The following is a 27,198-nucleotide window of genomic DNA, read 5'->3' as shown; positions in this document are numbered from 1 at the left end:
TAACTAGGAAAACATTGATAAATCGCATTACATTAATAGGTACTCCTAAAGTTCATGTTTCGAGTTTTTATCATTGAAAATGAGTTCAAATCAGAAAACGGAATGCATCAGCGGATTGTATTGACAATTTTACATTAGGCCGATGCAAACATAAACTTTAAATAATATTCAGCCTAATTCAAAAATATCTTCATATTTGTAGTACACTCTGTGTTTATAGGTAAGGCTACCAACTCTTGCTTTAAAAAATCCGTACACTTAGCTGATTTGACCCCAGGACATAACTACCGAACTGTTAAAAAATTATTTAGAAAAGATTGTTATTTGCGACGTAAAAAGATTTAACTGAGTGGTAGGGGCAGGGGGGCAGAATGGGCCACCCTTGGTTTTGGATTTTGACCAACTATGAGGCAAGGGTCTTATAAAAGACGTCAAAAAACATTACCAAACCGAAAACCACATTTGAATTCATTGTATTTTTTGAATTACACTCAACCCCCGGTGGTTGGTCACTTTTTCGTTTGACACTTTTTTAGTTTGTACCCCGTTGGTTGGTCAAAGTCAAACTAAAAAGTGACGAACTGTCACTTTTTACACGGCGCTCACGCACACTATCAAAACAAACGTTTGGTAGTGTGTGTGAACTCCGTGTAAAAGGGGTGTCAAACTAAAACGTGACCCCGTTCGTTTGACAACAGTTGGTGTCAAACCATCGGGGTTTGAGTGTATGCGCAAAAATTTAAATTTCTTTACATAAACCACACAAATTCTATTTATTTTGAGGTTTGTAAATACGCTTTCTGAAAAGTTGGATAGTTTGAAAATGTTTGTTCAATGCTTATAATGTTACAAGATGTTATTATCAAGGTAAACATACAAGAACAGAACCTTCAAATCATTTAGAGGCTTGGCAGTGGAAGTGTTAAATTAAAATCCACATGGGGGCAGAATGCCAATCAAAAGTTATGCAATTCAAATTAAATGGATTATTTCACTCCTGGTAGCATCACAAATCACGTTTAATGCCACATTAGTTGATTTTTAAGTTGTTTTGATGCTCATTTGTAGAAATAGTGTCTTATTTCGACATATTTACACTATTTTACAACATGTTTATTTTGTTAAGTGACTATTTTTATAAAAGTAATCAAACTTCATGTAAACTATGTATGAAAGGTTTCTTCCTTCATTTCTTCACACCCTGCTACGTTGTATTAGAAGAAATGGATTGTTTTCTAAGGTGGTCCATTCAACCTTTTTTTTAAAGTGGTTCAAAAATAGTTTTGAGTAAAAAAAAATCATCGACCAAGTATACAACATTGAAGGGAACATTCCAAAGCATAAGCCTACTACACAGAATTTATAAATTTGTATGTTTTTCTATGGTTTTTGGTGCGTTTTACTTAGGTGGACCATTCTGCGCTCTAAAAACTGCTGTCTCTGTTCAGACTCTTGTTCCGATTCGGCCCAGTTGATGGTCCAATGTCCATATTTCAAAATAAGCAAACTTTAAAACAGTCTAGAAAAAAATGCTACAAATCATTTGAGTTACAAAAAATGGCAACGAACTTATTCAATCGAAATAAAAAAAATAATTAAGTATTTTCAAATTTGAAATTTGAAAATAATGATTTTTGCCTTCCTCACCTCAATGAGGAAAGGCTATAAAATCACTCGAAAAATAAACTTCTTAAATAGGCCTCGTAGACCCACCTTCACGTATACATATCGACTCAGAATCAAATTCTGAGCAAATGTCTGTGTGTGTGGATGGACGTAGATTTTTTTCTCACTCACTTTTCTAGGAACTGGCTTGACCGATTTTGTCCGGATCTGTGTTTTTAGATCCGTCTACAGGTCCCATAGGTCATATTTTCATACCATTATGTTTAGTGAAGTACTTTAAAAGTTATGCTAAAAAAACTATTTTGACTAAAGTTCGCAAGATTGTAAAAAAGGTGTTTTTTGTAAGAAAGGCCATCATGCTATACATTTTTAGAAAGGTACCATAAACCGGGGTGACTTTGATAGGTAAGATTTTTCTCAAGATTATTATTTTTAAAACATGTACTGGGGTAGACTACACAAAGTCCATGCACTATTTCGGTAAAAAAGTTTTTTCAATAATGTTTAGAAAAATAGTTACGTTAAAAATTCTTAGTTTTAATTCCGGGGTGACTTTGATAGTCATAGTTTTTCTTGTTAAAATCATATTTAAGATGTTCAAACTTTATTTGTACGCTAATTGTACCATCACTAAAGTAGCTGATATAGTTTTTAAGAAAAAAATCAATGTTTATATTTAGTTAACTAAGTGTATAAGCATTTTAGCAAAATACATATAAATTTTAGGTAAAATTGTTAAAAAGTCGGAATTTTGCCTGAAATTTGTTAAAACTAGTTTTGTTTATAAAATTATCGATTTATATTGCATTTTATACTGAATTTGAAGCACGAATGACAAGTTTTCACATTTTACATGAAATTTGTTCAACTGAAATCGCCTATGAATTTGGAGATTTTTTTTAATTGTGTTTCAAATACACATATTATTTATTATTCACAAACTTTGTTAGCCTTCTCCTATTGGAAAATTGTCCAAAGAATCCGAAAATGCATTCCGTTTTCCGATAAAAAATCATGTTCATTGAGAAAATCATGACACTTTGAGAATATTAAAATAATGAACTTCATCAACATTTTCTTAACTATAGTTAACTAACTTTTTAAACTTGTCAAAATTTTATGAAAAGTTCTTCTTGAGGTACTTTGAACACTTCTCTACCACGGTCAGTATGTTTCTGAACCATTCCTTACGTATTTTAATTGTACTCTTCATTTTGCGGAAAAATCGCAAACGGCTATCAAAGTCACCCCGTTTTACGGTATTTGAAAGACCTTTCCAACGAGTCCAAAACTGAAGATCTGATAACCCTATCAAAAGTCATTAGCACTTAAGTGTTATTTATGCACTTTTTGGAGGCCGGATCTCAGATATTTTGATGAAAACGTTGTCCGGATCTATCATGCGACCTATCTTTGGATAGGTAATTAAAAGATCTTTTCAACGAGCACAAATTGGATTGTAGATCTGACTACCCTATCATAAGTTGTAAGTACATAAGTGCCCTGCAATATGAATATCTGACTACCAAATCTAGTGGTATGAATAATGAGTCAAATTGATAAAACACTGAAAAACACCGCCCTTTTGTGTCTATTTTGGATAGCACTCTTTAAATTTGAAGAAGGCACCAACCACCTAAGTATGGATTAAGTAACGTTTTTTTGTAAATGATTGCCTAAATGTCAGTGTTTCACATAATATTGAATGTGGGTTAGTTTACCAATTTTTAAGTTCCGTTAAATGCGCTGTTTTGGAAATATGTTACTTGTGAAAATTCTCCCACAAGTTATCAACAAAGGGCCACGCTTGTCTGATATGCGCAAGATTGTATAGTGCTGTTTGTCAAAAAAAAAATCAAATTATTCGCTCTACAGCATTGCCTTGGCGTTCTCGATTGCGAGATTCCTACTCGAAACTAAGTGTCCGAAGGCTTGATTGTTGAGGCAATTGCAAACCTCTTTTTACACCTTAGCGCTTCCATCTACCCCGGGATTCGAACTGACGACCTTTGGATTGTTAGTCCAACTGCCTACCAGCGACTCCACCGAGGCAGGACCCAGGGAGACGACTCCTACACCTGGACTGAGCTAACGACCTAACTTTTAGGTTAGTCCGGGGCCAACATTTACTTCCCGTCCGACGGAAGGCGTGATCAGACAAAATCTCGTCTCGAAAAATGCCACCGAGACCGTCTGGGATCGAACCCAGGCCGACTGGGTGAGAGGCATTCACGCTTACCCCTACACCACGGTTCCCGGCTATAGTGTATAGTAAGAAATTAGTCACGCTTCCAGGACTAAGCGATTTTACAGCAACGTGCCTGGAGTTGGCTCGTAAAACGCGAGGGCTTTCTGGAGCATTTATTTCCTGCTTGATGTGTGATTTGCAACGTACGCTTTTTATTTTCTTGTTTGTAATATACAAACTGTTTACTCGTATTGGAGGGTAATTTTGGGCCTGTTTGTAGGTTGACAAGTTGTGCATTTGTTCACATTTATCTCCAACCCCAGCTTTGCTTTTGGCTGTACCAGATCAGAGTCGTTTCCTCGACGGATCACTCTTCGAGTTGGAGCCGCATAGTGCAGTTAGGAAAACTTTTGAAGAATGTATCGTTCGCATCATTCAAGATCGCTGTTCAGTGAATTCGGCCCGCGAAGAAGTTGTTACGAGAGGTAGTTATAATTTGATGTTTTTAAGGGGATTTATTTTTTAATTTTATTGGTTCAGATCGCACAGACTGCTCCAAGATGACGACTTGAACGAATACTTGGTTCCACGGACGGTATGGACACTATACGAGAATAAGTTCAAGCCTTCCGATGCGTACGATTCGGAGGAAAATCTCCTGTTGGCTGAAGTTACGGAAGCAAAGCAAGGATCACCGCTGACGGTGGACAACTATAAATCGAGGCTGGAGTTGTTGAACCAAATCGAAGATGTACACGTGAACTACGAGTTCCGGGATTGCTTCGTAGTTGGACCTACCTTGACACCCAGGCCAGATCTAGTTGATCGAGATGTTGGAGGTTTCAAGTGCCAAATTCCAGTATGGAGGAAATGTTTGCTGGGTTGGAAGAATTCGAGAATAATGGGATTTTTTTTTCTCCAGACGTATCAGTTGTCCAAATTTTTTAGCTGCAATAAAGGAAGACGTTGGGGTGCGGTTCAGCATAGAATAATACTCGGATGAAACTAGAAAGGTCACAGGAACCGTGGACAAAGTGCACAGGAAATGTGTTACGATTTTTACAGAAAAGGCACTACCGTGCCACAGGGTGATGAAACTTGAGTTTCTTGCCGAAAGAACTACGTTTAAAATGGAGTATCGAGCACTTGAGAATCTACAGCAGAGCGTTATCGAGAAGGTGTTTTTTGCTAACTCTTATACCGGAAACGAATCGCTTGATTTTTCCAGGTAATGGTCAATTCTGCATTAGTAACGATTTAAAACGTTTATTTAACGTATTTTTTTTAGCTTTGATTGGTTCCGTGAAAGTATCGCTTCAAACGTGGAACAAGTACAGGCCATTAGGAACATTGTCAATCAAACTTCTTTCCCGGCACCCTACGTTCTGTTTGGTCCACCCGGAACCGGCAAGACATCCACACTGGTAGAGGCCATCGGTCAGATCTACAAACTTCGACCCGCGGCGAATGTTCTCGCAGTGGCAACGTCGAATTCGGCCGCCAACGAGCTTACCAGCCGACTGCTGGAAATCATCCCCGGGAAAGATATCTTTCGCTTCTTTGCCAGGTCCTGTGCGCGCAAAAAGAAAGACATCGCGCAGGATGTTTTGCTTGTGTCAAATTTAAACCGCTGGGATATCGGTATGGACAGCAAGGAGTTTTACGAGGACATTCGTCCGTGTCGAGTGGTTCTTTGTACCGCATCTACCGCAGGTCGACTCGTTGGTTCGGATATTCCCGAGATCCACTTCAGCTACATCTTCATCGATGAATGTGGAAGCGCCAAAGAGGTTTCCAGCCTGGTCCCGATAATCGGCATTGGTGTCCACGGCAGTGAAATTACAGCCAGTATCGTCCTGGCAGGGGATCCAAAGCAGCTTGGGCCGGTTATTCCGTACGACTATCTCAACGATACAACCCACAGCGTGTCTCTACTGGAGCGTATCGCGGACAATGGATTGTACGCAAAGGAGTATGATCCGCAGGTCATAACGCAACTCAGGGATAACTTCCGATCCCATCCAGCTTTGTTGGAGTTCCCGAATCTTACGTTTTACGACGGTCAACTTCGGGCGAAGGCTTCTCCCGAAAAGACTCACTGGGCGGTGGGTTGGGATCGTCTACCGAATCGTACCTTCCCGATGATCTTCCACTCCGTCGTTGGCCAGACCATGCAGCATAAGAATTCATCCAGCATGTATAACGAGCTTGATGCCGATCAAGTATTAACGTACGTGGAGATGATCGTCAAGAACGGAATTTGTGGAAAGCAAGTCCAGGAAGGTTCGATTGGAGTTATTACTCCGTACGCAAGCCAGGTTCGCCACATCAAAGAGCTTCTTGAAGATCACGATTTGGATGGAGTCGAAGTCGGTTCAACGGAGCAGTACCAGGGACGCGAAAAGCCCATCATGATCATGTCCATGGTACGATCCCGCAGCAACAGTGCGGGGTTTTTGAACAACGCTAAACGGATAAATGTTTCCCTAACGAGGGCGCAAGCCCTCATGATTGTGGTTGGCGATCCGGGGACGCTGGAAAAGATCGATTACTGGAAGGATTTTATTCAGTATTGCCGAAAAAATGACGCTTTTATTGAAAGTATGGTGAATTGGCCGCTGACTTGGCGGGTAGCGCCATTTAAAGTGAAAAAACATAGCAAAAAAGCACCTAAGAAATCGGTTAAATCTCCTGGACATACTCAGCGATTTACTGAGCCTGAACTTGACGTTCAACTGAAAACTGCCGGAATTCAGTCTAGATTGCAAAATCTGGCAATAACTCATTCATTAGATGAACCAGAAGATGTATTGAAATTGCAGCAGAAATTATAAAAATTCAAGAAATCTGAGTGTGCGACAAAAAATGTCTTTTTTTATTAATTTAAATGGGTAATTGAGACGAAAGAAAGTCAAAGGGAACGTTTCACCAAATTCTTTCTAAAATGCCTCAAACAGTTCAAAATAAAACCACGCATTTTTGCATGGAAAATTTGTGCACGTTTTACTTGTGAGAAATAAAAAATAACGATTATCAATTTTCACATATCCATGGATGCAAGGATGCAACTCGCCACGTTTTCGCTCTCAGTAGGCGTCCTCTCTTATCAGTCGACTTTGGCGCCCGTCAAAATTAAAAATTTTCAGCCAATCCAAAACCGGCGTCAAAATCTCTCAGCGTTGCGCGTCTCTCTTGCTCTCTTGCTCTCGCTCTCCCTCTCTAAAGTGATTTCCAGCTGATCATCGATTACTTCGATCGCGTCCCCATCAGTCTTTCATCAGCTTTGTTCCTTCGAACAGGGACCCCGTCACCACAATCAGTATTATTGTTTGGCAGTTTTGTGTCGTGCTTTGTTGTTGTGTGTACATTTGCTATTATGGATTCTAATCCGGCGATCGGAACGATGGTGGAAATGCTGACAAAGGTACTTGTTTGCTTTTTCTAGCCTACAAAAACTTTACTTTCATCGAATCAGTTGTGTTTACGAACAATAAACTTACATCAACATTGCGATTTTTTTTTCCTGTCTGCCACAGCTCAAACTGCATCCAGATAAGCCGGCTAGCAGTGTCCGGTCGGCGGCTGTCGATGGTGAGTCATTTCAAAAGTGCATGTTTGCATCTTTTTTGTTGTTGTTACGTTCTATCAATGATTTTGTGGATTATAAATCGGGGATTCCCGTTTTTTCTGATTCAGGTGCAACACCGTTAAATATTTGAATTATACTTGCTGGAAATTGTTTTATATTTGTTTCTTTTTTAATAAAAAAAACTTTTTGAAGTAGCTACTTCAAGATAAGCAACTTACACAGTTATATGACATCACTGAGCAGTTAAACTGCAGAAGGTAGTAAAAATTAAGAAATCCGCTTAAATAAAAGGCACAAAGGGTAATAAAACTGTATCTGCTTCTAGGTGATTAAATTTTATTAGAAAAAATGAGTTACTGATTCTAAAATGGTAATTAGTTTTGATGAATTTTCACTTAGGCCGTTGCCAAAATTTTTCAAAGTTTATGTCAATTGTAATTTCAATTTTCATACTTTTTTTTATTTTTTGTCCCCCCCCTCGACTTTGGTCAGAGTCGAGGGACATAAACTTCAAAAAATATTTGCAACGGCCTTATTGTAAAAAAAAACTGGCAGACGTATATTTTTTGATACTTCGTTTCAACTAGAAGTTAAAAAATAATTGAATTCAAATTGTATTCTTATTTTTTTTATCAAAGAACGTTTACAACATGATTAATTACTGTTAGGCCGTTGCAAATATGCAACTTTGAAAAATATTAGCAACGGCCTTATTATTCTCTAATTTTTTTTGAAAATATGTAGTAATTCGTTTAAAAAATGTTTTAATGAAGTTCCTTAATCAATTTGGTTAATTTATTTAGTTTGAATCAATGTTAATTTATTTAGTTGTCGGTATTTACCTGTTTTTCAATGTACGAAAATTCAGTTTGATTCAATGCTTTAAAATGCTTTTAAAAAATGTTAACGCACATCGTAGCGGATGTGGTCCTGTGTGTTCGGGGGAGAACTTAGTGATCCGGTAAGTTACAGAAAAGTCGCGATAACTTGGGGATGAACTTTATTGCACAAAAGAGGGTACAATTCTTGAGTGTTTATTTGGTCTACTTAACTTGACCCCTGAGAAGGGGTGACTGTTTTTAGAGACAAATTCTTTAAACATATTTGCAAAAACTGAAATCAAAATTTAATGGATTATTTTTTTTTAATTTCAATATTTTATCACGTTTGCATTTTTTTTCTATTTTTTCTATAGTCTTTATTTATATTAATTTACCCATACTCCAAAAATAATCAAGGGAAATATTTGGGTAAAAATATTTCAAATAGCTAAATGAATTTTGTTAAACAATTAAAATATTTAACACAAAAAAACAATGCCAAACTCAAGCTGGATTTTTTTTTATATATTCAATGTGAATGAAATAGTGAAAGGAACCTTGAATTTAAAGTAAGTTACTAACGAAAAATTAAGTGAATTTAATTTGAAAATTGTATAAAATATTACAAAATTAGGTAAGAGTTAGAAAATAATTTTCAAACAAGTATGCTTTGAATTACCAACTTTTTGTCGATTTTTGTCGAACTCCCGACTTTTTCCAGACTTTCCCGTCTTGAGTCCACTCCACCTTGGATTTGGAAATATAAAATGGACTGTAATGAACTGTTGGGAATATTCATTTGGTGATACGGGCAATCATCCAGACAAATTTGAAGAATTTTTGATCGCTGAACTTGAATTTCACATCCTTGATTTGGATAACCATGGGCAAAAAAGTGAAAAATTGCAGAAATAATGCAAAAATCAAACTTTATGTTTTCCTCGAAAACGGTGCACTTTATCCAAATTTATGTAAAAACTTTTTGATTTATAATCCAATTTGGTGAAGTAAAGTGATTTTTGTTTCGTTTTTTTTACGTTTTCTAGAAGGGTAATTCTCTACCAACTCACACGAAATCGGGAAAAGTTGCCCCGACCCCTCTTCGATTTGCGTGAAAATTTGTCCTAAGGGGTAACTTTTGTCCCTGATCACGAATCCGAGGTCCGTTTTTTGATATCTCGTGACGGAGGGGCGGTACGACCCCTTCCATTTTTGAACATGCGAAAAAAGAGGTGTTTTTCAATAATTTGCAGCCTGAAACGGTGATGAGATAGAAATTTGGTGTCAAAGGGACTTTTATGTAAAATTAGACGCCCGATTTGATGGCGTACTCAGAATTCCGAAAAAACGTATTTTTCATCGAAAAAAACACTAAAAAAGTTTTAAAAATCCTCCCATTTTCCGTTACTCGACTGTAAAAAATTTTGGAACATGTCATTTTATGGGAAATTTAATGTACTTTTCGAATCTACATTGTCCCAGAAGGGTCATTTTTTCATTTAGAACAAAATTTTTCATTTTAAAATTTCGTGTTTTTTCTAACTTTGCAGGGTTATTTTTTAGAGTGTTTTAATGTTCTACAAAGTTGTAGAGCAGACAATTACAAAAATTTTGATATATAGACATAAGGGGTTTGCTTATAAACATCACAAGTTATCGCGATTTTACGAAAAAAAGTTTTGAAAAAGTTACTTTTTGCGTTTCTCTTTGTTTCGTCGTCCGTGTCTGTCGCGGGTGACCATGAACGGCCATGATCGATGACGACCAACTTTTTCAAAACTTTTTTTCGTAAAATCGCGATAACTCGTGATTTTTATAAGCAAACCCCTTATGTCTATATATCAAAATTTTTGTAATTGTCTGCTCTACAACTTTGTAGAACATTAAAACACTCTAAAAAATAACCCTGCAAAGTTAGAAAAAACACGAAATTTTAAAATGAAAAATTTTGTTCTAAATGAAAAAATGACCCTTCTGGGACAATGTAGATTCGAAAAGTACATTAAATTTCCCATAAAATGACATGTTCCAAAATTTTTTACAGTCGAGTAACGGAAAATGGGAGGATTTTTAAAACTTTTTTAGTGTTTTTTTCGATGAAAAATACGTTTTTTCGGAATTCTGAGTACGCCATCAAATCGGGCGTCTAATTTTACATAAAAGTCCCTTTGACACCAAATTTCTATCTCATCACCGTTTTAGGCTGCAAATTATTGAAAAACACCTCTTTTTTCGCATGTTCAAAAATGGAAGGGGTCGTACCGCCCCTCCGTCACGAGATATCAAAAAACGGACCTCGGATTCGTGATCAGGGACAAAAGTTACCCCTTAGGACAAAGTTTCACGCAAATCGAAGAGGGGTCGGGGCAACTGCTGTGTGAGTTGGCGGAGAATTACCCAGAAAGAAAAATATTTAAAAAAACAGAAATAATGTTTTACTCTAATTTTGACTGCCGAAGACAGAAACCTTATTTGTGTGAAAACTTGTATGAGTGTAGTTCTCTACGATTTCGCAAATCTAATTTATTTTTTGCAATTCCGTCGTGAAACTACTTACTTTTCCTGTCATTCTTGAACGACGAAATAGCCTACTTTTCTGTACCAAAAACAACAGAATCGAATAGCAACACTTTTCGAAATAAATGCTGAAAAGTTCTACTTTTTAGCACTGAAATGGGTGCTGAAAAGTTGAACTTTTCAGCACTTGTTTCGAAAAGTAACACTTTTCAACATTTTTTTGATTTAAACGATTTATTGACAAAATACATGAAAATTCGACTTAATAAGTGTTTTTCGAAATTGCAAAAAATGTTGTATGGAACTCGTTGCAAAAAGAGGATTTTTTCAGCACTCGTCGTATTTATCCAACTCGGTGAACCTCGTTGGATAAATGTACGACTCGTGCTGAAAAAATCCTCTTTTTGCAACTTGTTGCATAAACTACTATTATGTTATTTTTATTTGCATGAAACTTTGAGTTTTTGGAGAAATGGGAGATTGATTGGCGATGTTATAAATTCATTAAAATTCTTCAGAGCGCTTTGATGTCTTCGGCAAAGTTGCAACTATGGAAAACCATCTTTAATTTTAAGACCACGTGGTTTATGCACGAGCCCTAATTAAGAATTTATTTTTTCATTATTATCCTTAGTGAGAAAGGCAAACTGGTATCAATCGGAATCGTAGTAATTTTTTAAATCAAAAATGTCGATATCGTCTTTTTTAACTCGTCTATTTCAGTTCCTACGACCAAACCCGCAAATACCAAGAAGCAGCCCAAACCCCCAAAGAACAACAATCACAACCCTACGACCAAACCCCCGAAGGTTAAGAAGCAGCCCCCACAGCCCAACCCCCAAAAGAAAAACATTTACAAAGAAGCCAGGATCGCGCGAAAGAAGAAAAATGCAACCGCCACCACGAGCAACGTCTCAGCCCAATCCAAACCATCGGAAAACGTGGCCCATCAAAAGTTCAACCGACGCCCCGGTACCAACTCCATGGACGAATTCCTGTCCAAAAAGCACAAAAAATCCTCCAACCTGAAGCTCCAACGAAAGGCAACCGCCGTCCGCGTGGCAAAACCTCTCAACGGTTCGGTGCGGGTTTCCTGCCCGATCTGCCAGCTTCCTTTCGGGACGAAACGCGAACTCCGGGCGCACCTGTCCGGCGACCACGGTGCCGTCTTTTCGCTCAAACCAATGCTGAACCTTCACGACCGGAACGGGCTGCTGAAGCGGCAGGTGTTCAAGGTTCAGCTGCAGCAGATTCCGCGGGCCGTGCCGATGTTCGAGGTTCAGATCACCAACGCGACCAACGTGGTGCTGGTGCTTCGGTCGGTGTTCGTGTTTGACGGAAACGAGTGTCTGCACTCGCTGTTTGGCGATACGGTACTCCGGATGGCCCCGGGGTACTGCTTCGAGGAGCAGGTCACGCTGGACGATCTGGTGCTGAGTGGGGCGCGGACCTACTCGCTGTTGATCGTGGCCACTCCGTGGGTGGAGGTAGAAGCGGACTTCCAGATCGTGGAGCAGTTTCACTTTAGGGAGGCAGGTCAAAGTCGTGCTCGGCGGACCGAGATCAAGCTGGCCAAGTTGCCGGACTTTCCGGTGCCGGTGGCGGTTCGGTTTTTGTACAAGAACAAGTTTAAGAACCAGGGCGCTTTCACACCCGCTCAGGCGGATCTCCTAGCGGAGGTTGAGAGCTTCAAGGAGCCCAACTCGCTTAGTGGCGATCGGTACCATCGGCAGCTGACGCTGCTGAACCAGATCGAGGACGAGTACAAAATTCAAGAGTTTCGCAGCTACATCATCATGGAGCCGAAGCTGCAGAAGACCAAGTTTCCAAAGTATTTCACCATTTCTGTAAGCGTTTCTAGTAAGTCTTTTTTGGCATTCCCCTAATCAAGCATCCTAAATTCCAGATCGACCAGTTCAAGGCGCGTCCTTCGATGCTCAAGGAGGATGTGGTGGTGTTGCTGGCGATCGAAATTGGCGAACGCATGGAAACCTTCGAAGGCGTGGTGGAGCGAATCGATTTCGAGGGTGTTCTCATGCTGTTCGAGCACGGGCTGCCGCTCGGTAATCCGGACGCCAACTTCCACAAGCTGGAGTTTGTTCCGGATCGGAGTCCGTTCCAGCTGGAGTACCAGGCGTTGGAGCTGCTCGAAAGCAAGGCGATGCAGCAGCTGGCCTTTCCGAGCGACTTTGGACGGAGCAAGCTGCCGGCGATTAATGAGTGAGTTTTCAGAGTGGTGATGATTGATTTCGATCTACTATCGACCAATTACAACTGACGACTGCAAAGTTTATAAAAATTTACAAAAATTGCAAAATTTAGCAAATTTAACAAACAATTACAAAAAAAAGCTTGCAAAATAAATAAAAATACAAAATTTAACAAAATTACGAAATTTGGAGTAGATTTTGAAAATCAACATAATTTTCGAAATGCACTAAATTTATAAAATTTACAAAAATACAAAATTTACAAAATTTTAAAATTTACAGAATCTACAAAATCTACAAAATTTACCAATTTTACCAAATTTACAAAATTTCGAAATCTTCAAAATTTAAAAATTTACAAAATCTACAAAATTTACCAATTTTACCAAATTTCGAAATCTACAAAATTCAAAAATTTACAAAGTCTACAAAATTTAAAAAAATACAAAATTTACAAAATTTACTAAAATTACTAAAATTATTAAAATGAGTAAAATTACTAAATTGACAAAATTTTTAAAATTAACCAAATTTACTAAATTTACTAAATTTACCAATTTACTACATTTACTACATTTACTACATTTACTAAATTTACTAAATTTACTAAATTTACTAAATTTACTAAATTTACTAAATTTACTAAATTTACTAAATTTACTAAATTTACTAAATTTACTAAATTTACTAAATTTACTAAATTTACTAAATTTACTAAATTTACTAAATTTACTAAATTTACTAAATTTACTAAATTTACTAAATTTACTAAATTTACTAAATTTACCAAATTTACTAAATTTACTAAATTTACTAAATTTAACAATTTACTAAATTTACTAAATTTACTAAATTTAGCAATTTACTTAATTTACTAAATTTCTACATTTCTAAATTTACCAAATTTACTAAATTTACTAAATTTACCTAATTTACTAAATTAACCAAATTTACTAAATTTACTTAATTTACCAAATTAACCAAATTTACAACATTTTCAAAATTTCAAGATTTTAAAATTTCAAAAAAAATAATTTCAAAATTTCTAAATTTTAAATTTTTAAGTTTCATAATTTTAAAATTTCGAATTTTACAAAATTTACAAATTAACAAATTTATCATATTTCAAATTGAACCATTTTTTTCAAATTTACCTAATTTACAAAATTTACCAATTATATCAAATCCACCTTATGTACAAAATTTACAAAAAACTTACAAAATTAAAAAAATACAAAATGTACCAAATATACCAAATATGCAAAATTTACAAAATTAGTAAAATTTACCTAAAAAGTTGATTAACCCTGAAAAACTTAAAACATTTACAAAATTAACCAATGTTATTTAATTTAGCGTTTTTTCCAAATTTACTAAATTCTCGAAAATTTACAAAAAATACCAAATTTACGAAAAAAAATTAAATTCACAAAATTTATAAAACTTACAAAATTGATAAATTTTCACAAAATTTCAAGATCATAAAATTCCCAATATCAAATTTTCGTAATTTTGAAATTTAAAAATTTCATAATTTCATAAATTTACAAAATTTATAAATAAGCAAAAACAGTTTTAGCAAATTTACCTAATTAACAAAACTCACAAAATTAAAAAAAAATACCAAATTTACCAAATTCACAAAATTTACCTAATTTGCCAAATTTACCAAATTTATCTAATTTACCAAATTTAACTTTTGTTCTAAATTTACCAAATTTATAGAATTCACCAAATTTATCGGTAAATTTACCTAATTTACAAAATTAAAAAAAAAACACGCAGAATTTAAAACTGCACCAAATTTTACAGAATTTATCGAATTCACTTCATTCATTTAACAAATTGGCCAAATTAAAAAAATATAACATTTTTTTAAATAACAAATTTAACAAATTTAAACATCTTACCAAATTTATCAAATTTACAAAATTGCTTTTAATTTTGTATCAAGGAATTTTGCAAAACTTTGAACACAGATCGAGATTTTTTCTATGGTATTTTTTTTCGATGACAGATCGAAAAATAACGATCGAATTATCTGAATCTACCCATTGACAAAATTACGATCGAGTGCAATAATCGCCACGGATTTGTGCAGTTTGTCAGTTGTTAATTGTTCTCCTTCCAGATTCAAGTGGATTCGCCAGAACGTCGCATCCAACGAGGAGCAAATGGCCGCCGTGCGGAACATCGTGAACCAGTCGTCCTTTCCGGCCCCCTACATCCTGTTTGGACCGCCCGGAACGGGCAAGACGTCGACGCTAGCCGAAGCGATCGGCCAAATCTATCACCAACGGCCCAAGGAGAACGTCCTGGTAGCGGCCACGTCCAACTTCGCCGCCAACGAGCTGACCAACCGGCTTCTGGGCGTTGTTCCGGACGATGCGATCTTTCGGTTCTTCTCCAAGTCGTGCACGCGCAAGGTGGACGAATTTGACCACGAGGTGTTGGAGGTGTCCAATTTGAACGGGAGGATCTACCAACGGCTGTGCTATGAAGACATCTACCAGAGTCGGGTGGTGGTTTGTACCTTGGCGACTGCCGGCCGGTTGAACCAGGCCCGGATTGCCGCCAAGCATTTTTCTTATGTTTTTATCGACGAATGTGGCAGTGCCAAGGAGATTTCCGCACTGATTCCAATCGCTGGAATTGCCACGTTCGGCAGCGAGGTCACTGCGAGTGTCGTACTCGCGGGAGATCCTCGCCAGCTGGGACCGGTCATCATGTACGATTACCTGTCCCACAGCTCACAAAGCAGGTCCATGCTGGACCGGTTGATTGACCACGGATTGTACGCGAAGAGCCCTGAGACGGGAGAGTACAACCGGCAAGTCATCACCCAACTTCGGGACAACTTCCGGTCCCACACTGCAATCTTGCAGTATTCGAACAAAACGTTCTACGAAGCACGACTTCGCGCCAAAGCCAGTCCGGAAGTGTCCGGCTGGGCACTCGGCTGGAGCGTACTGCCCAACCAGAGCTTCCCCATCATCTTTCACCCTCTGGTCGGGAAGTCACTGCAGGACAAAAACTCCACCAGTCTTTACAACGAGGTTGAAGCGGACCAGGTCATGTGGTACATCCGCAAGATCCTCGCGGAAGGCATCAACGGGCGCGAGTTTAAGCAGACCGACATTGGCGTCATTTCGCCGTACGCCCTGCAGGTGGCCCACCTCAAGAGTCGCTTCCGTGAGCCCAAGTGGGCCGACATCGAGATCGGTTCCGTCGAGCAGTACCAGGGTCGAGAGAAACCCATCATCATCGTGTCCACTGTACGAACGCGGACCAAGTGCGTTGGCTTCCTGTCGGACGTTAAACGACTCAACGTGACGCTGACGCGAGCCCAGGCGCTCATGATCATCGTCGGCGATCCATCGACGCTGGGAAATGACCCACACTGGAAGGAGTTTATCAAGTATTGTCGCGTTAATCGGGCACTGGTGAAGCCCACGGAACCGGCGATTGCTCCGGCGAATAAGGCAAATAAAAAGAAGCAGAAACCAAAGGAGAACCCGCCGAAGCAGGCAGAAAAGAAGAAGCCGAATGTGGTGAAGAAGGTGGCGCCCATTCCGGCGAAACCCGTCCCAGTTAATAACAATGCGAGAAAGATTGAGGAAGCGCTTTCTTCGTATCTCTGGTTTAGGCAACAGCTGCATGCGATTGCAAACGTGGAGTTGTTGGAAAAATTCTAGAACGCGTCGTGAAAGTCACGTGTGTTAGTACTTGATGTGAGAGAATGCCTGCAAATTGTTTAATTGACTAGAAATCCAGAGCATAATATAAATGACGTTAAATGCAGCAACTTTTGATTTGGGGGGAAAATCCGAAATTTCCACTCCTATTTATCTTTTCAGTTTTAAAGTGACTGGCGTTCATATTTTTTTTAATTGATAATACCAAAATTCGAAATTATCAGATTCGTAATATTCGTAAGTGGTTTATGGACGGCCTCTTTATTAAACAATTCCGATTTCATAATTCTAAATAATCTATATATATAAAAAATTTCGACGGTTTTGTTCGAACGCGAATCAGTTCAATACGGAGCGTCGGATCGAGGTGCTGTTTATTGCGTTGAGTTCGTATAAGCCCAAGGAAGGTTCTTACGCCAAAAAGTGGCAACTTTGGCCACTCTGGAACCGATTCCGGAAAATCTGCAGATTGTATGGAAAAAGTTGCGTAAAATCAAATTTTGATCATAGGAGGCTGATCAAGGAAAAAGCTAAAAACGTCAACAAACGAAAAAAAAGGAAAAGACGAAGTTTTTCGGGTAAGGCTTGTTTAAAATAAATAATTTAGACGCGAATTTCCTTTTTTTTAATTTCAAGCATTCAAAAACCGAAATATTAATTTAATTAACTTCTAAAGAGTTTTAGGTTAATTTTTGGATATCCCTGACTCCTGACTCAAGGCGGTTTAAAAAACTCCCAAAAAGCAAAAAAAAAAAATTCGTTATTGAACCTTTAAAAAAAACTCCAGCTTCCCGAGCAGGGGTAAATAACACGGGGATACCATATTTTGGTATTACTTGGCATAATAACAAATACCAAAATGTGCCCTTGGTTGCCCAGTAATAGATGGTATAATACCATGAAATCATACCAAAAAACTGTATGGGGAAGACCAAAGCAATACCAAAACGTGCCATTCCAAGGGCAAATGAATACCAGACAAAAAACAACTTTCCGGGTAAATAAAAATTCTCATTAGACAAAAAACAATGAGAATTCTCTATAGGATTACAGCGGGAATTCAATTTGGCTAATGGGATTGCAATGAGAAATGGGTAGAATTTTGATGCTTTATTTAAATCCTTCGAACAGGCAGGAAAACGAAGTCTCCCCTCCCACTAACATTTACACACAAGATCCTCTGTAATTATTAAGTCAAATGTAATTACAAAAGCCGACTCGGTCCTAACCAGGTCCCAGTACCGAAAGGGACCTAATAAAAATAATTTTATGGAAAAAAAAAAAAGCCAAAAAATAACAGGTAAAGAACTAGAGGAATACTGGAATCGAGAACTCATGACAGGTAAGGTGCAGACACCATTTTAGCTACCCGTTTACCAACTGAGCTATCAACGCTTGTTGAAAACTAGCTGCTGCTGCATCAACATGTTTTAGCTGCAGGCAAAAATATCAGGAAATTCAAAGAAAGAGAAACAAACTAAACCAGAACGAGAAAGGCTATATCCCAGGCAGCGTGGCATTTTTCGTGGGATTTTCGAGGATGCATGATTCCAACTGAATAGGATTCAACACAAATCCAATATTAAAAGGATTTTAGAACGAAGTTCGAATACCACATGCATACCAATATTTTGGTATTGAAAGAGTTATTTTATCAAATTAAAAAAGATTGACATTATTTTTTTAAGTTTATTGATTATGACGAAAAAGACACACAATGTTACGTAAAATCCATTATAAAATTTTATTTTTTTCACGTTAAACCTATTGTTGTCGTAAAGTTAATCGTCTAAATGTATAAACGTTTTTCTTATCATTTTCAAATGTATCAGCATACTTTTAAGAATGTTAAACATCAGTTAAATAAGATGTTTTTTATGAATCACCTTTATATTTAAATATTTTTATTTAAAATACCTTTACAATACCAATGTATAATATTCCCTAATTTATAAAGTTCATTAAATGACTTTTTTAGACCAAAATAAAATAGTTGGCTTTAATTTGGAGTAGATTTGCGTTTGTAAGTATGTAAGTAAGTAACAGTATGTCAGGGACGGAAAGTTTTTTTCGCCGGCGTTTTTTTTTTCTCTTTTCAAAGAAGTGGATTTTCCTCAAGATTTTTTTTAAAGTTTTCCGTTGGAGTAAAGTTCCGGTGTAGTTCATTTACGAGTGGAGTTCAGTTCTGGTGGATCGCTTTCAATGTGGATTGGTTCCTGGTTCCTGCTGTTCCGGTGCAGTTACTTCTGCTGCAGTGAAACTTTTCTGGCGGTTTTTCGGTTCCGGTGGATTAGAAGTCTTTTTCCAGCTGATGAGGAGGATTGTGGAGATAACAGCCTGTTTTCCAATAGCAACAATCAAGGCGTTGTGGAACAACACTTTCCGGTTATATCGAGTTGGACCCAGGAGTTTGTGAGATCTATCCATTTTATCTATCATTATTTGATAGAAGTTTTTTTCCCCTTATTTTATATAATATTCTATTGATCAAATGATATATCCATATTATCCCTTTCCCACCTTCCCTTTCTCCTATCCTCATTTCCTCCCCCTTCCAATCCCCCCCCCCCCCCCGCGCCTCTAAATATTATTATCTGCCAAATTTACACTAACACACCACACCACAACTGATTCGGAGCGTTTGGTACGGTATGTCCACGCATCCTTCCTCCCCTGATGATTCTGTGAAATGTGATCCGTTCACAGAATCTGTCTCTGCGGTTAATGCAACGCAGTAGGCCTGGCCGCTTTAATTTTTGCTATACATTTTCGAGGTAACTCGAATGTACTGCAATTATTAATATTGACAAGAAAGAACTTGGGGCGTAATCTAACCACAAGTTCTTCCAGGATGCTTTCTTCGGACTGGCTGCGCTTGTGTTCGATTAGATTAGATTAGATTAGATGTAAGTAAGTAACAGTATGTCAAAATTCGACATTTTCTTAAAATTTGCCCAATAACAAAACAATACCATAATTTGGTATAATACTACAGATTGGTATTAACATACACTTTAGACATTTTTTCAAGGGCTCGCGAAAACCAAAATTTGGTATTGATACCATTGAATGGTATTATTTTGGATTTCCCTTGTTATTTACCCATGCTCGGGATTAACAGAAAAAATACAACAATCTTCCTTTTTTTTAATTAAAAAACTAAAGAAAATTATAAAAAAAAGAAATATAAATTTAATTAATTTCTAAAGTTAACTTCTAAAGAGTTTTAGGATATTTTTTGAATATCCCTGACTCCTGACTCAAGGCAATTTCAAAAACACCCAAAAAGCGAAAAAAAAAATGTTTATTGAACCTTGAAACAAAACTACTCCAGCTTGATAAAAAAATACAAAAATCTTCTTTTTTAAATTAAAAAAAACTAAAGAAAATTATAAAAAAATATTTCAATTTTCTGAGGCTATTTTATTACAAATTTTTAACTTTGGGACCACAAATCGAAAAAAAACATATAACTTTAGGAAAAGATTTTTTTTCGTAAGTTCATATATATTTTGCACTTTTTTGACAGTATCATCTATCTATATATATATAAAAAATTTCGACGGTTTTGTTCGAACGCGAATCAGTTCAATACGGAGCGTCGTAGCGAGATGCTTTTTGTTGCGTTGGGTTCGTAAAAGTCCAAGGAAGGTTTTTACGCTAATTAATTGACACTTTGGCCACTCTGGAACCGATTCCGGAGCATCGGCAGATTGTATGGAAAAAGTAACGTAAAATCAAATTTGATCATAGGAGGCTGAACAAGGAAAAAGCTAAAAACGTCAACAAACGAAAAAAGGAAAAGACGAAGTTTTTCGGGTAAGGCTTGTAACTGTATATATGTATGAAGCATTTTACGATACAAAAAAATAAAACAAAATAAATTAAAAATTGAAACTTTCACAGATTAAAATCATTAATAATAAAAAAAAACATACATGCATTTCCCCTAATTTTATTTTTTTTGTTTTCTAAATTTCTAGATTTTTTGAATTTTGGATTTTTTTTAGAACTTAAAAAAACCTAAATCATAAATTTCCATTTAAAAAGCGTTTTTCGGGATTGTTAGCAAATCGTTGCAAAACTTGATTTTTTCAGCACTCGTCGTATTCAATCAACTCAGTAAACCTCGTTGGATAAATAAAAAAAAAATCTTCTTTTTGCATAAACTTCTATTCTATTTTTTTTTTTGTAATTTTTAGGTTTCTTAATTTGTATTATTTTATTTTTGAATTTATAAATTTATGGACTTGGTTATCCGAAGGTATGTCAAAATCAAACCATCCACATTAACGACCCCCGGGTCTTTTGTGGTCTCTATTGCAAGTTTCTGCTCGAACCTAGGAGTCCGAAGGCTTGAATGGGGAGAGCACCCAAACCTCTTTCTACTCCAAGGAACCTTTCACCCCAGTGTTGGAACTGACGACCTTTGGTTTGCGAGTCCAACCGCCGCCAGCGATTCCACCGGAGTAGGCTTGGTTTGGTTTGTTGTTTGTACTTATGGCATGGAGACAACTCCTACACCTGGAATGACTTAACGGCCTAACAACCAAGGCCGGGACCGACATTTTACTTCCTCATCCGATGGAAGGTATGTATAATACTTCAAATACCGTAAACTGGGGTGACTTTGATAGCCCGGGGTGACATTGATAGAAATTTGATTTGGCCACTTATTTTGATACATCCAATGTAACAGTCACATTTTTTGCATATATGTTCGATAATAAGCTATCCCTTAATTCTTACATACTCAAAATTCTCTAAAATGCTTTGATATGAATTTGACGGGCATTTGAAAAACCTATCAAAGTCACCCCAGTTTACGGTAATCGAATCAAGAAAAAAAATCTCTTTTTTCTGACTTTTTTTTCTTACTTGATGTTAAATCAAATCAAACATCAAATTCGAATTCTGTGACCCGATTTTAGTCGAATTTGTATGGTTGAATGTCTTAAAAACTACCGAATGCATTTTCTCAAATGAAATTTTTCTGGCACCGCCTTCGGATAATCGAGTCTGGGCTGTATTTGAATTTCCCTTTCAGCTGCGTAATACTTGAAAAAAATCTTTTCGTGACCCTTTGTTGACCCATTTCTTGACCGTTTCTTGAGCGTTTTTTCATTTAAAGGCTAGTATGGAGATCGGAAGGAAAGGGGTCAAGAAACAGCTTTACGAACAGCAGAACAAAGGAGAGGGAGCGATTTCTTGGGGCTTTTCTTCACCCTCTCTGGCTTGCTTTCGCTGCCGCTGCTGCCCATTTGATTTTTTTCTTGTCCGGTTTCTTCCGAAGTGCGTATACCGCTTAATGTGTGACCAGTGCCTTTCTTTTTGCTACAAAGACCAATCCACTCTGGGCTCCTAAAGGTGGTATTAGACTATGACAAACAAACAAGCAAACAAACTTGCAATTTTTCGCGTTTGACACTTTGCCAGGCTCGCAAACTTGTTTGCGGCGAACTCGCAAACAAGACAAAATGTATGCCCTTCAGCTTGCATACATTTTGTCTTGTTTGCGAGTTTGCCGCAAACAAGTTTGCGAGTCTGTCAAACACGAAAAAGTGCGAGTTTGTTTGATTGTGGTAGTGTAATGGCTCCTTGACGTTTCTGCAAACAAATAATGTTGGCGAACAAACAACGCAGACAAACTGGCAAAATGTGCGAATTGTTTTTTTGCCGTAGTCTAAAACCTCCTTAAGTGCGTCTGCCACGGACTGTTAATCTATTGCGTGATCCGATAGATCTACACAGGCAGACTAGCTGAACATGCTGAATAGCTATGAGCATTTCTGAGGAGATCCGATCTACCCCTGGAGCTTTTCCTGACTTCATACACCTCACGGCTTCTTCAATATCTCTCAGCGTAGGTCGACTGGTGTTCAGTTGACGTCATTTATGATTTTAAGTTATTTAACTGTTTTATTACGTTTAAATTACCGGTCAAGTCTTAAATGCACACTTTTGCTCCAAAAAAATAAATAGCAATAGACAACAAACTGCCTATTCAACTACATACCGCAGCTCATCGGTCAACCTCCGCCATCTCCCGGAACAGCTTCGCAAACATCTGCTGCCGCTTGGTCTGCGGGACGATCCGCGCCGCGTTCAGATCAAACTTCTTGCCCACGACGGCCCCATTTTCCTTGCAGAACCGCACAAACTCAAACCAGTTCGCATCGTGCTGCAACGTGTAGCTGTTCCCGATGACCACCAGCAGGGCTTTGGCCCGCGTCATGGCCACGTTGAGCCGCTTGGCGTTGTTCAGGAAGCCCACGTCGGCGGTGTGCGAACGCACCGTTGAGAGCAGGACGATCAGCTTCTCGCGACCTTGGTACTGCTCGACGGAACCGACTTCGACGGCGGGCCAGTTGCGACGTTCGCAGAGCTGTTTGAGCTGCTGGACTTGGAGTTGGTAGGGGGAGATTATGCCGATGTCTTGCTGGGTGATGGTGCGTCCGTTGATTCCGGATCGTAGGATGTAGTCCAGGTAGAACTCGACGGTTTCGATTTCGCTGGCGTTCATTCGGCTGCGACCGAGAAGGGACTCGTTCTCGCCGAGGACGGTGTGCAGGAGGAGCGGGAGGTTCTTGTTTGGGAGGTAGCTCCAGTTTTCGGCAAAGTTGACCTCTTGCGAGGGTGCGAGCGCGATCAGTTCGTTCTCGTAGAACCGCTGGTTGGAGAATCGGAGGAGTGTTTCGTGCGAGCGGAAGTTCCTGAGGAGTTTGGTGATGATCTGGGGGTTGTACTTGTGGGATTCCGGATCTTTCTGGTACACCGGCAAGTTCATGAGTCGCTCCAGCATCGACATCCCAAGACCCATTTGTTCGGCGAGCTCGCTGCGAACGACTGGGCCGAGTTGGTGGGGATCTCCGGCGAGGACGACACTGGCTGGAATTCTTCTGCGTTTACTGACCAGTCCAGCTAGGGCAACGAGGGTTGCTGGTTCCGAAGCGCTTCCGCACTCGTCGACGAACACGTGCCGGAAATGGTTCGGTTTCATGTTGCCCTGCACCAATCGTCCGCAAACGGTCAAGCTGCAGACGATGACGCGGGTTTTGTACAGCGTTTCCCACGGTGGCCACAAGAAGACGCCGTCGGCCAGGTTGGAGATCTGTTTCAGCGGTTCCGGAAGTTCTTCGAGACGCTTTTCAATCGATCGCGAGTAGAACCGGTAGATGGACTTTGGTGCCAGATAGTGTAATAGACGGACCGCGAGTTCGTCGCAGGCCGCGTTTGACTGGGCAGTTACGAGGATCGGATCCAGAGGATTGCGCGTGCAAATCTGAACGATGGCTTCCACGAGGGTTGTGGTCTTGCCGGTTCCGGGTGGACCAAACAAGATGTACGGCAGCGGGTACGAGGTCCGATTGACGATGTTCCGAACGGCCGTTTGTTGCTCGACGTTGCCTTCAAGACTAGGGTTGAACCAGGAATCGCTGAAAAAAAAATCAAATTTTGAGAAGAGGTTCTACAAGCATCCACAATCTAACTCACATCTCCTTAACATTCTCCAGCGGCTTGGGAGCCTCCTCGGGAAAGAACAACGGCGCCAGTTGATACCTTCGCACCAAATCCAGCGCGTGCAGCTCGAGCCGGCAGATCAACCGATCAGGCAGCAACGAAACCTGCCCGCGACATTCCCCTTCAAGCTTTCTGTTCAGCTCAATTATGAGGTAATCGGTTTGAATCAGCACCAAACTTCCGCGCAGCTCAAGGCGTCCCTTTTTCGGATCCTCAACCGTAACGTAGACGTTGTCGCCCATGGAGAGTTTCGTCAACGGAGCATCGAAATCGGCAAGCTCCACCCGATACTGGCGAGTTTTGCCCATTTGGATCAGCGCCGCGTCTTCCGCTTTGAACTCCGCCAGATCAAGCTGGACGTTAAGATCGCACACGTGGACCATGATCTCCAGCATGTCGCAGTAGTTGGCTGGGGTCAGTCGAGTCGCGGGTTCCGTAGTGCACAGGTATCGGATTGCGTCCAGCAGAAGTGGTTCGCTGATGGACGGTTCCGGTGAAATCTTCAAGTTATTCGTTACAAGTTCCGTGAGCTTTTCAGTTGGCAGGTAATTGTCCAGGTGGCCAGGTCGCAGGCGAATTTCTTTGGTGTGTTTGCGCCGCGAGCTTTGTCCGGCATTCGAGCAGATCTCGGCCACGCTGATGTGGTGCTGCTCGAGATATTCGGAGATGTCGTTCGTCTGTCGATAGACTAGAAGCAGCGAGTACTTGAGCGTGTTCTTCTTAAGAAGACTGTTCGGCACCAAGAATCCATGCGTTTCACCAGGTTCCAAATCGGTGGTAGGCTGCTCTCGGATCGCGTACAACTGGAACCGGTTATGAAACAGGTAAACCGACACAACGTTCAGCCTAACCGCCTTGCAGTTCCGAATCTGAACCGTACTGCTCAGCTGACACTGGTCGAACCTCATCGAAACTTCCAGCTTGGTCTTCGCCTTGCGCACCTCCTTCCCATCCGGCGTTATCTTCAGCGCCAGTCCGTGCTTCTCCCGGTAGTGCTGATGCACCTGCTGCTCACTCTGCAGATCCAACCGGCACACGATGCAGCTCTTCCCGGAAAGCTTGTAATCCGGTAGAAACCACCGGGACACCGTAGTCACGTGCTTGATCTTAACCACCAAAGCCGTTAGATCCTCATCCGATTCGTGACGCGTCAACGCGCACTTTTGAATCCCCCCAATCAGCAAGTCAACCTTCGACGAAAGCTTCGCCGACTTCACCGGATCTACCGCTTCCTCCACCACTTTCTCAGTCTCTCCCGCTTCCTCCAGCAACCTACCCAAATCAACCCGATACTCCCTCCTGTCCGGCTCGGGCAGCAGCGTCTCCAGCACCAGTGGAGAACGCTGCATCAGGGCTTGAAATTCACGCAGCCGGACGTCCTTACGGCATTCGGCGAACAGGTCCTTGGAAAAGAGCTCGAAGATCGCCTCCGACGGAACCAGCCCGTCCGGGGCGAGCGACCCTTCCGCGAAGCATTTGGCCAAACTTTTGCGGAGAATGTCCTGGGTTTTGTCCACTGTTAAGGAAAATTGTTTGAATCAGGGGAAAATACGTATTTTTAACGTGAGAAATTACCTTTCCGGGTCATTGCGAAAGCTGCGGTCAAGACAATTTGGCGGACTGTTGATGTTTAGAAAGTTGTGGATTATGTGGATCATGTTTCCTCGGTACACTCTAAATAATAATTAAGTTTACACCGAGGTTTAACCACAACACTGTAACTGAAAATCGCACTTTGCTGAGTTCGTTTTCGCACTTTTTCATACGATTTTTTCAGTTCGACTGCGATTACACTTTTTTGTGTTATCGCAGTCGAACTGAAAAAATCGTATGAAAAAGTGCGAAAACAGTTACAGTGAACATCATTTTTAAAATCGACGGTAACATTTCAAAAGGCATCATGTACATTTTGACACTTTCTGGGTTATTGCATATTCTGAAAGTACTCCTAATAAAGGCTGATACGCAGATGGGAAGGAACGCAAAACTCCATACAAAAAAACGCCCAAGAAACGGTCAAGGAAAGGGTCACGAAAAGATTTTTCTTAAGCGGTACGCAGCTGAAAAGTAACAGAAACGGAAAGATTGCGTTTGACGTTTCTTCGCGCGGTGCTTGTTTGTAATATGTTTTGATGAAAAATTCAATGAATTGTAATTTTTCTTTTCGAATGCGACTGATAATTACAAACGTTTTAATAATTTTGAATTGGATATTGCTTATTGGGGTCTCCTACGAAAGGCCGAATCTCAAAAGGCCGAATCCCGAAAGGCCGAAATTCAAAAGGCCGAATTACTCGAAAGGCAGAATTCTCATAAGGCCGAATCCCAAAAGGCCGAATGCCCAAAAGGCCGAATCTCATAAGGCAAACCGCGCCCAAAAAGGCGGAAACGCATTCCAAACTTCGTTTGAAATGCGTTTCCGCCTTTTTGGGCGCGGTTTGCTGTTATTATTTTTATAAACCATAGTTATGTAATAAACATTGGTTTCGAAATAAAGAAGGCATAACTTCTCGACAAAGTGACGTTCGGTTGAATAAACAAGCGTCTGCGTTGCTCTGCCAATTTCGAGCGATTTTGTCAGATTTAAAAGTGATTTAGTTATCGAACTAACTGCAAACTTAGCTAAGGACAGTAAAGTGGTGTTTAAATAGTTTCGCAGTCCCAGTGGGCCACCAAAAAGGGCCCGGGCCGAAACCATCCGTGGTGTGCTCCGCAAAGGAGAATACCTAACCTAGAAGAGACAACAAACCAAAATGTAAACAAGTGAAGAAGAACTGTAATTTTTGCCAAAGGAAGTACACAATCTCAGCCTTCTGAGTGAATTGTCCGCCAAAGAGGCGCCCTCCGAGGGAGAGGCGGTCAACATGGCTTCGAGTGGAGGGGGAATGTACGCATTCCCACCTACCCTTGACTCAAGTTGGAGCTTGAAAGGTTCATCTCGTTACGTGACAGTACAAGCACCGAACAAAGGATCTCTGGCCACTGTAAACATCTTCCTGGTTACCAAATCTATCCGGGCATGTGCCACCGT

General features: G+C 39.6%; 2 protein-coding genes and 1 pseudogene across 2 annotated transcripts; 2 read left to right on the top strand and 1 right to left on the bottom strand.

The window, feature by feature from the left end:
* The first annotated feature begins 4,124 nt into the window (after positions 1-4,124).
* LOC120428803 (putative helicase MOV-10) lies at positions 4,125-6,690 on the top strand (annotated as a pseudogene).
* Positions 6,691-7,077: 387 nt separating this feature from the next.
* On the top strand, positions 7,078-16,752 carry LOC120428796 (putative helicase MOV-10). The gene is made up of 5 exons (XM_039593894.2): positions 7,078-7,238; positions 7,351-7,405; positions 11,465-12,588; positions 12,648-12,961; positions 15,083-16,752. Exons 1-5 carry the CDS (start codon positions 7,191-7,193, stop codon positions 16,644-16,646), a joined length of 3,105 nt encoding a protein of 1,034 aa, XP_039449828.1. The 5' UTR covers positions 7,078-7,190; the 3' UTR covers positions 16,647-16,752.
* Positions 16,753-22,528: 5,776 nt separating this feature from the next.
* LOC120428802 (putative helicase MOV-10) lies at positions 22,529-25,831 on the bottom strand. The gene is made up of 3 exons (XM_039593902.2): positions 25,743-25,831; positions 24,141-25,683; positions 22,529-24,082 (listed from the first exon to the last, which is right to left on the bottom strand). The coding sequence occupies exons 1-3, from the start codon at positions 25,753-25,755 to the stop codon at positions 22,669-22,671; spliced, it is 2,970 nt and encodes a 989-aa protein (XP_039449836.1). The 5' UTR covers positions 25,756-25,831; the 3' UTR covers positions 22,529-22,668.
* Between the last annotated feature and the right edge of the window lie 1,367 nt (positions 25,832-27,198).

This window comes from Culex pipiens, chromosome 2 (assembly GCF_016801865.2).
Source record: "Culex pipiens pallens isolate TS chromosome 2, TS_CPP_V2, whole genome shotgun sequence".
Lineage (NCBI taxonomy): Eukaryota > Metazoa > Arthropoda > Insecta > Diptera > Culicidae > Culex > Culex pipiens.
Note: the sequence above shows the minus strand (reverse complement) of the source record. Positions and strands in the feature narration are given on the sequence as shown.

Bases quoted from the DNA above. Each gene is read 5' to 3' on its own strand.
- LOC120428796 (XM_039593894.2), top strand. From the start codon at position 7,191: ATGGATTCTAATCCGGCGATCGGAACGATGGTGGAAATGCTGACAAAG. The intron at 7,239-7,350 runs GTACTTGTTTGC...TGTCTGCCACAG, and splicing joins TGGTGGAAATGCTGACAAAG to CTCAAACTGCATCCAGATAA. The intron at 7,406-11,464 runs GTGAGTCATTTC...CGTCTATTTCAG, and splicing joins CCGGTCGGCGGCTGTCGATG to TTCCTACGACCAAACCCGCA.
- LOC120428802 (XM_039593902.2), bottom strand. The intron at 24,083-24,140 runs GTGAGTTAGATT...TTTTTTTTTCAG, and splicing joins CTGGAGAATGTTAAGGAGAT to CGATTCCTGGTTCAACCCTA.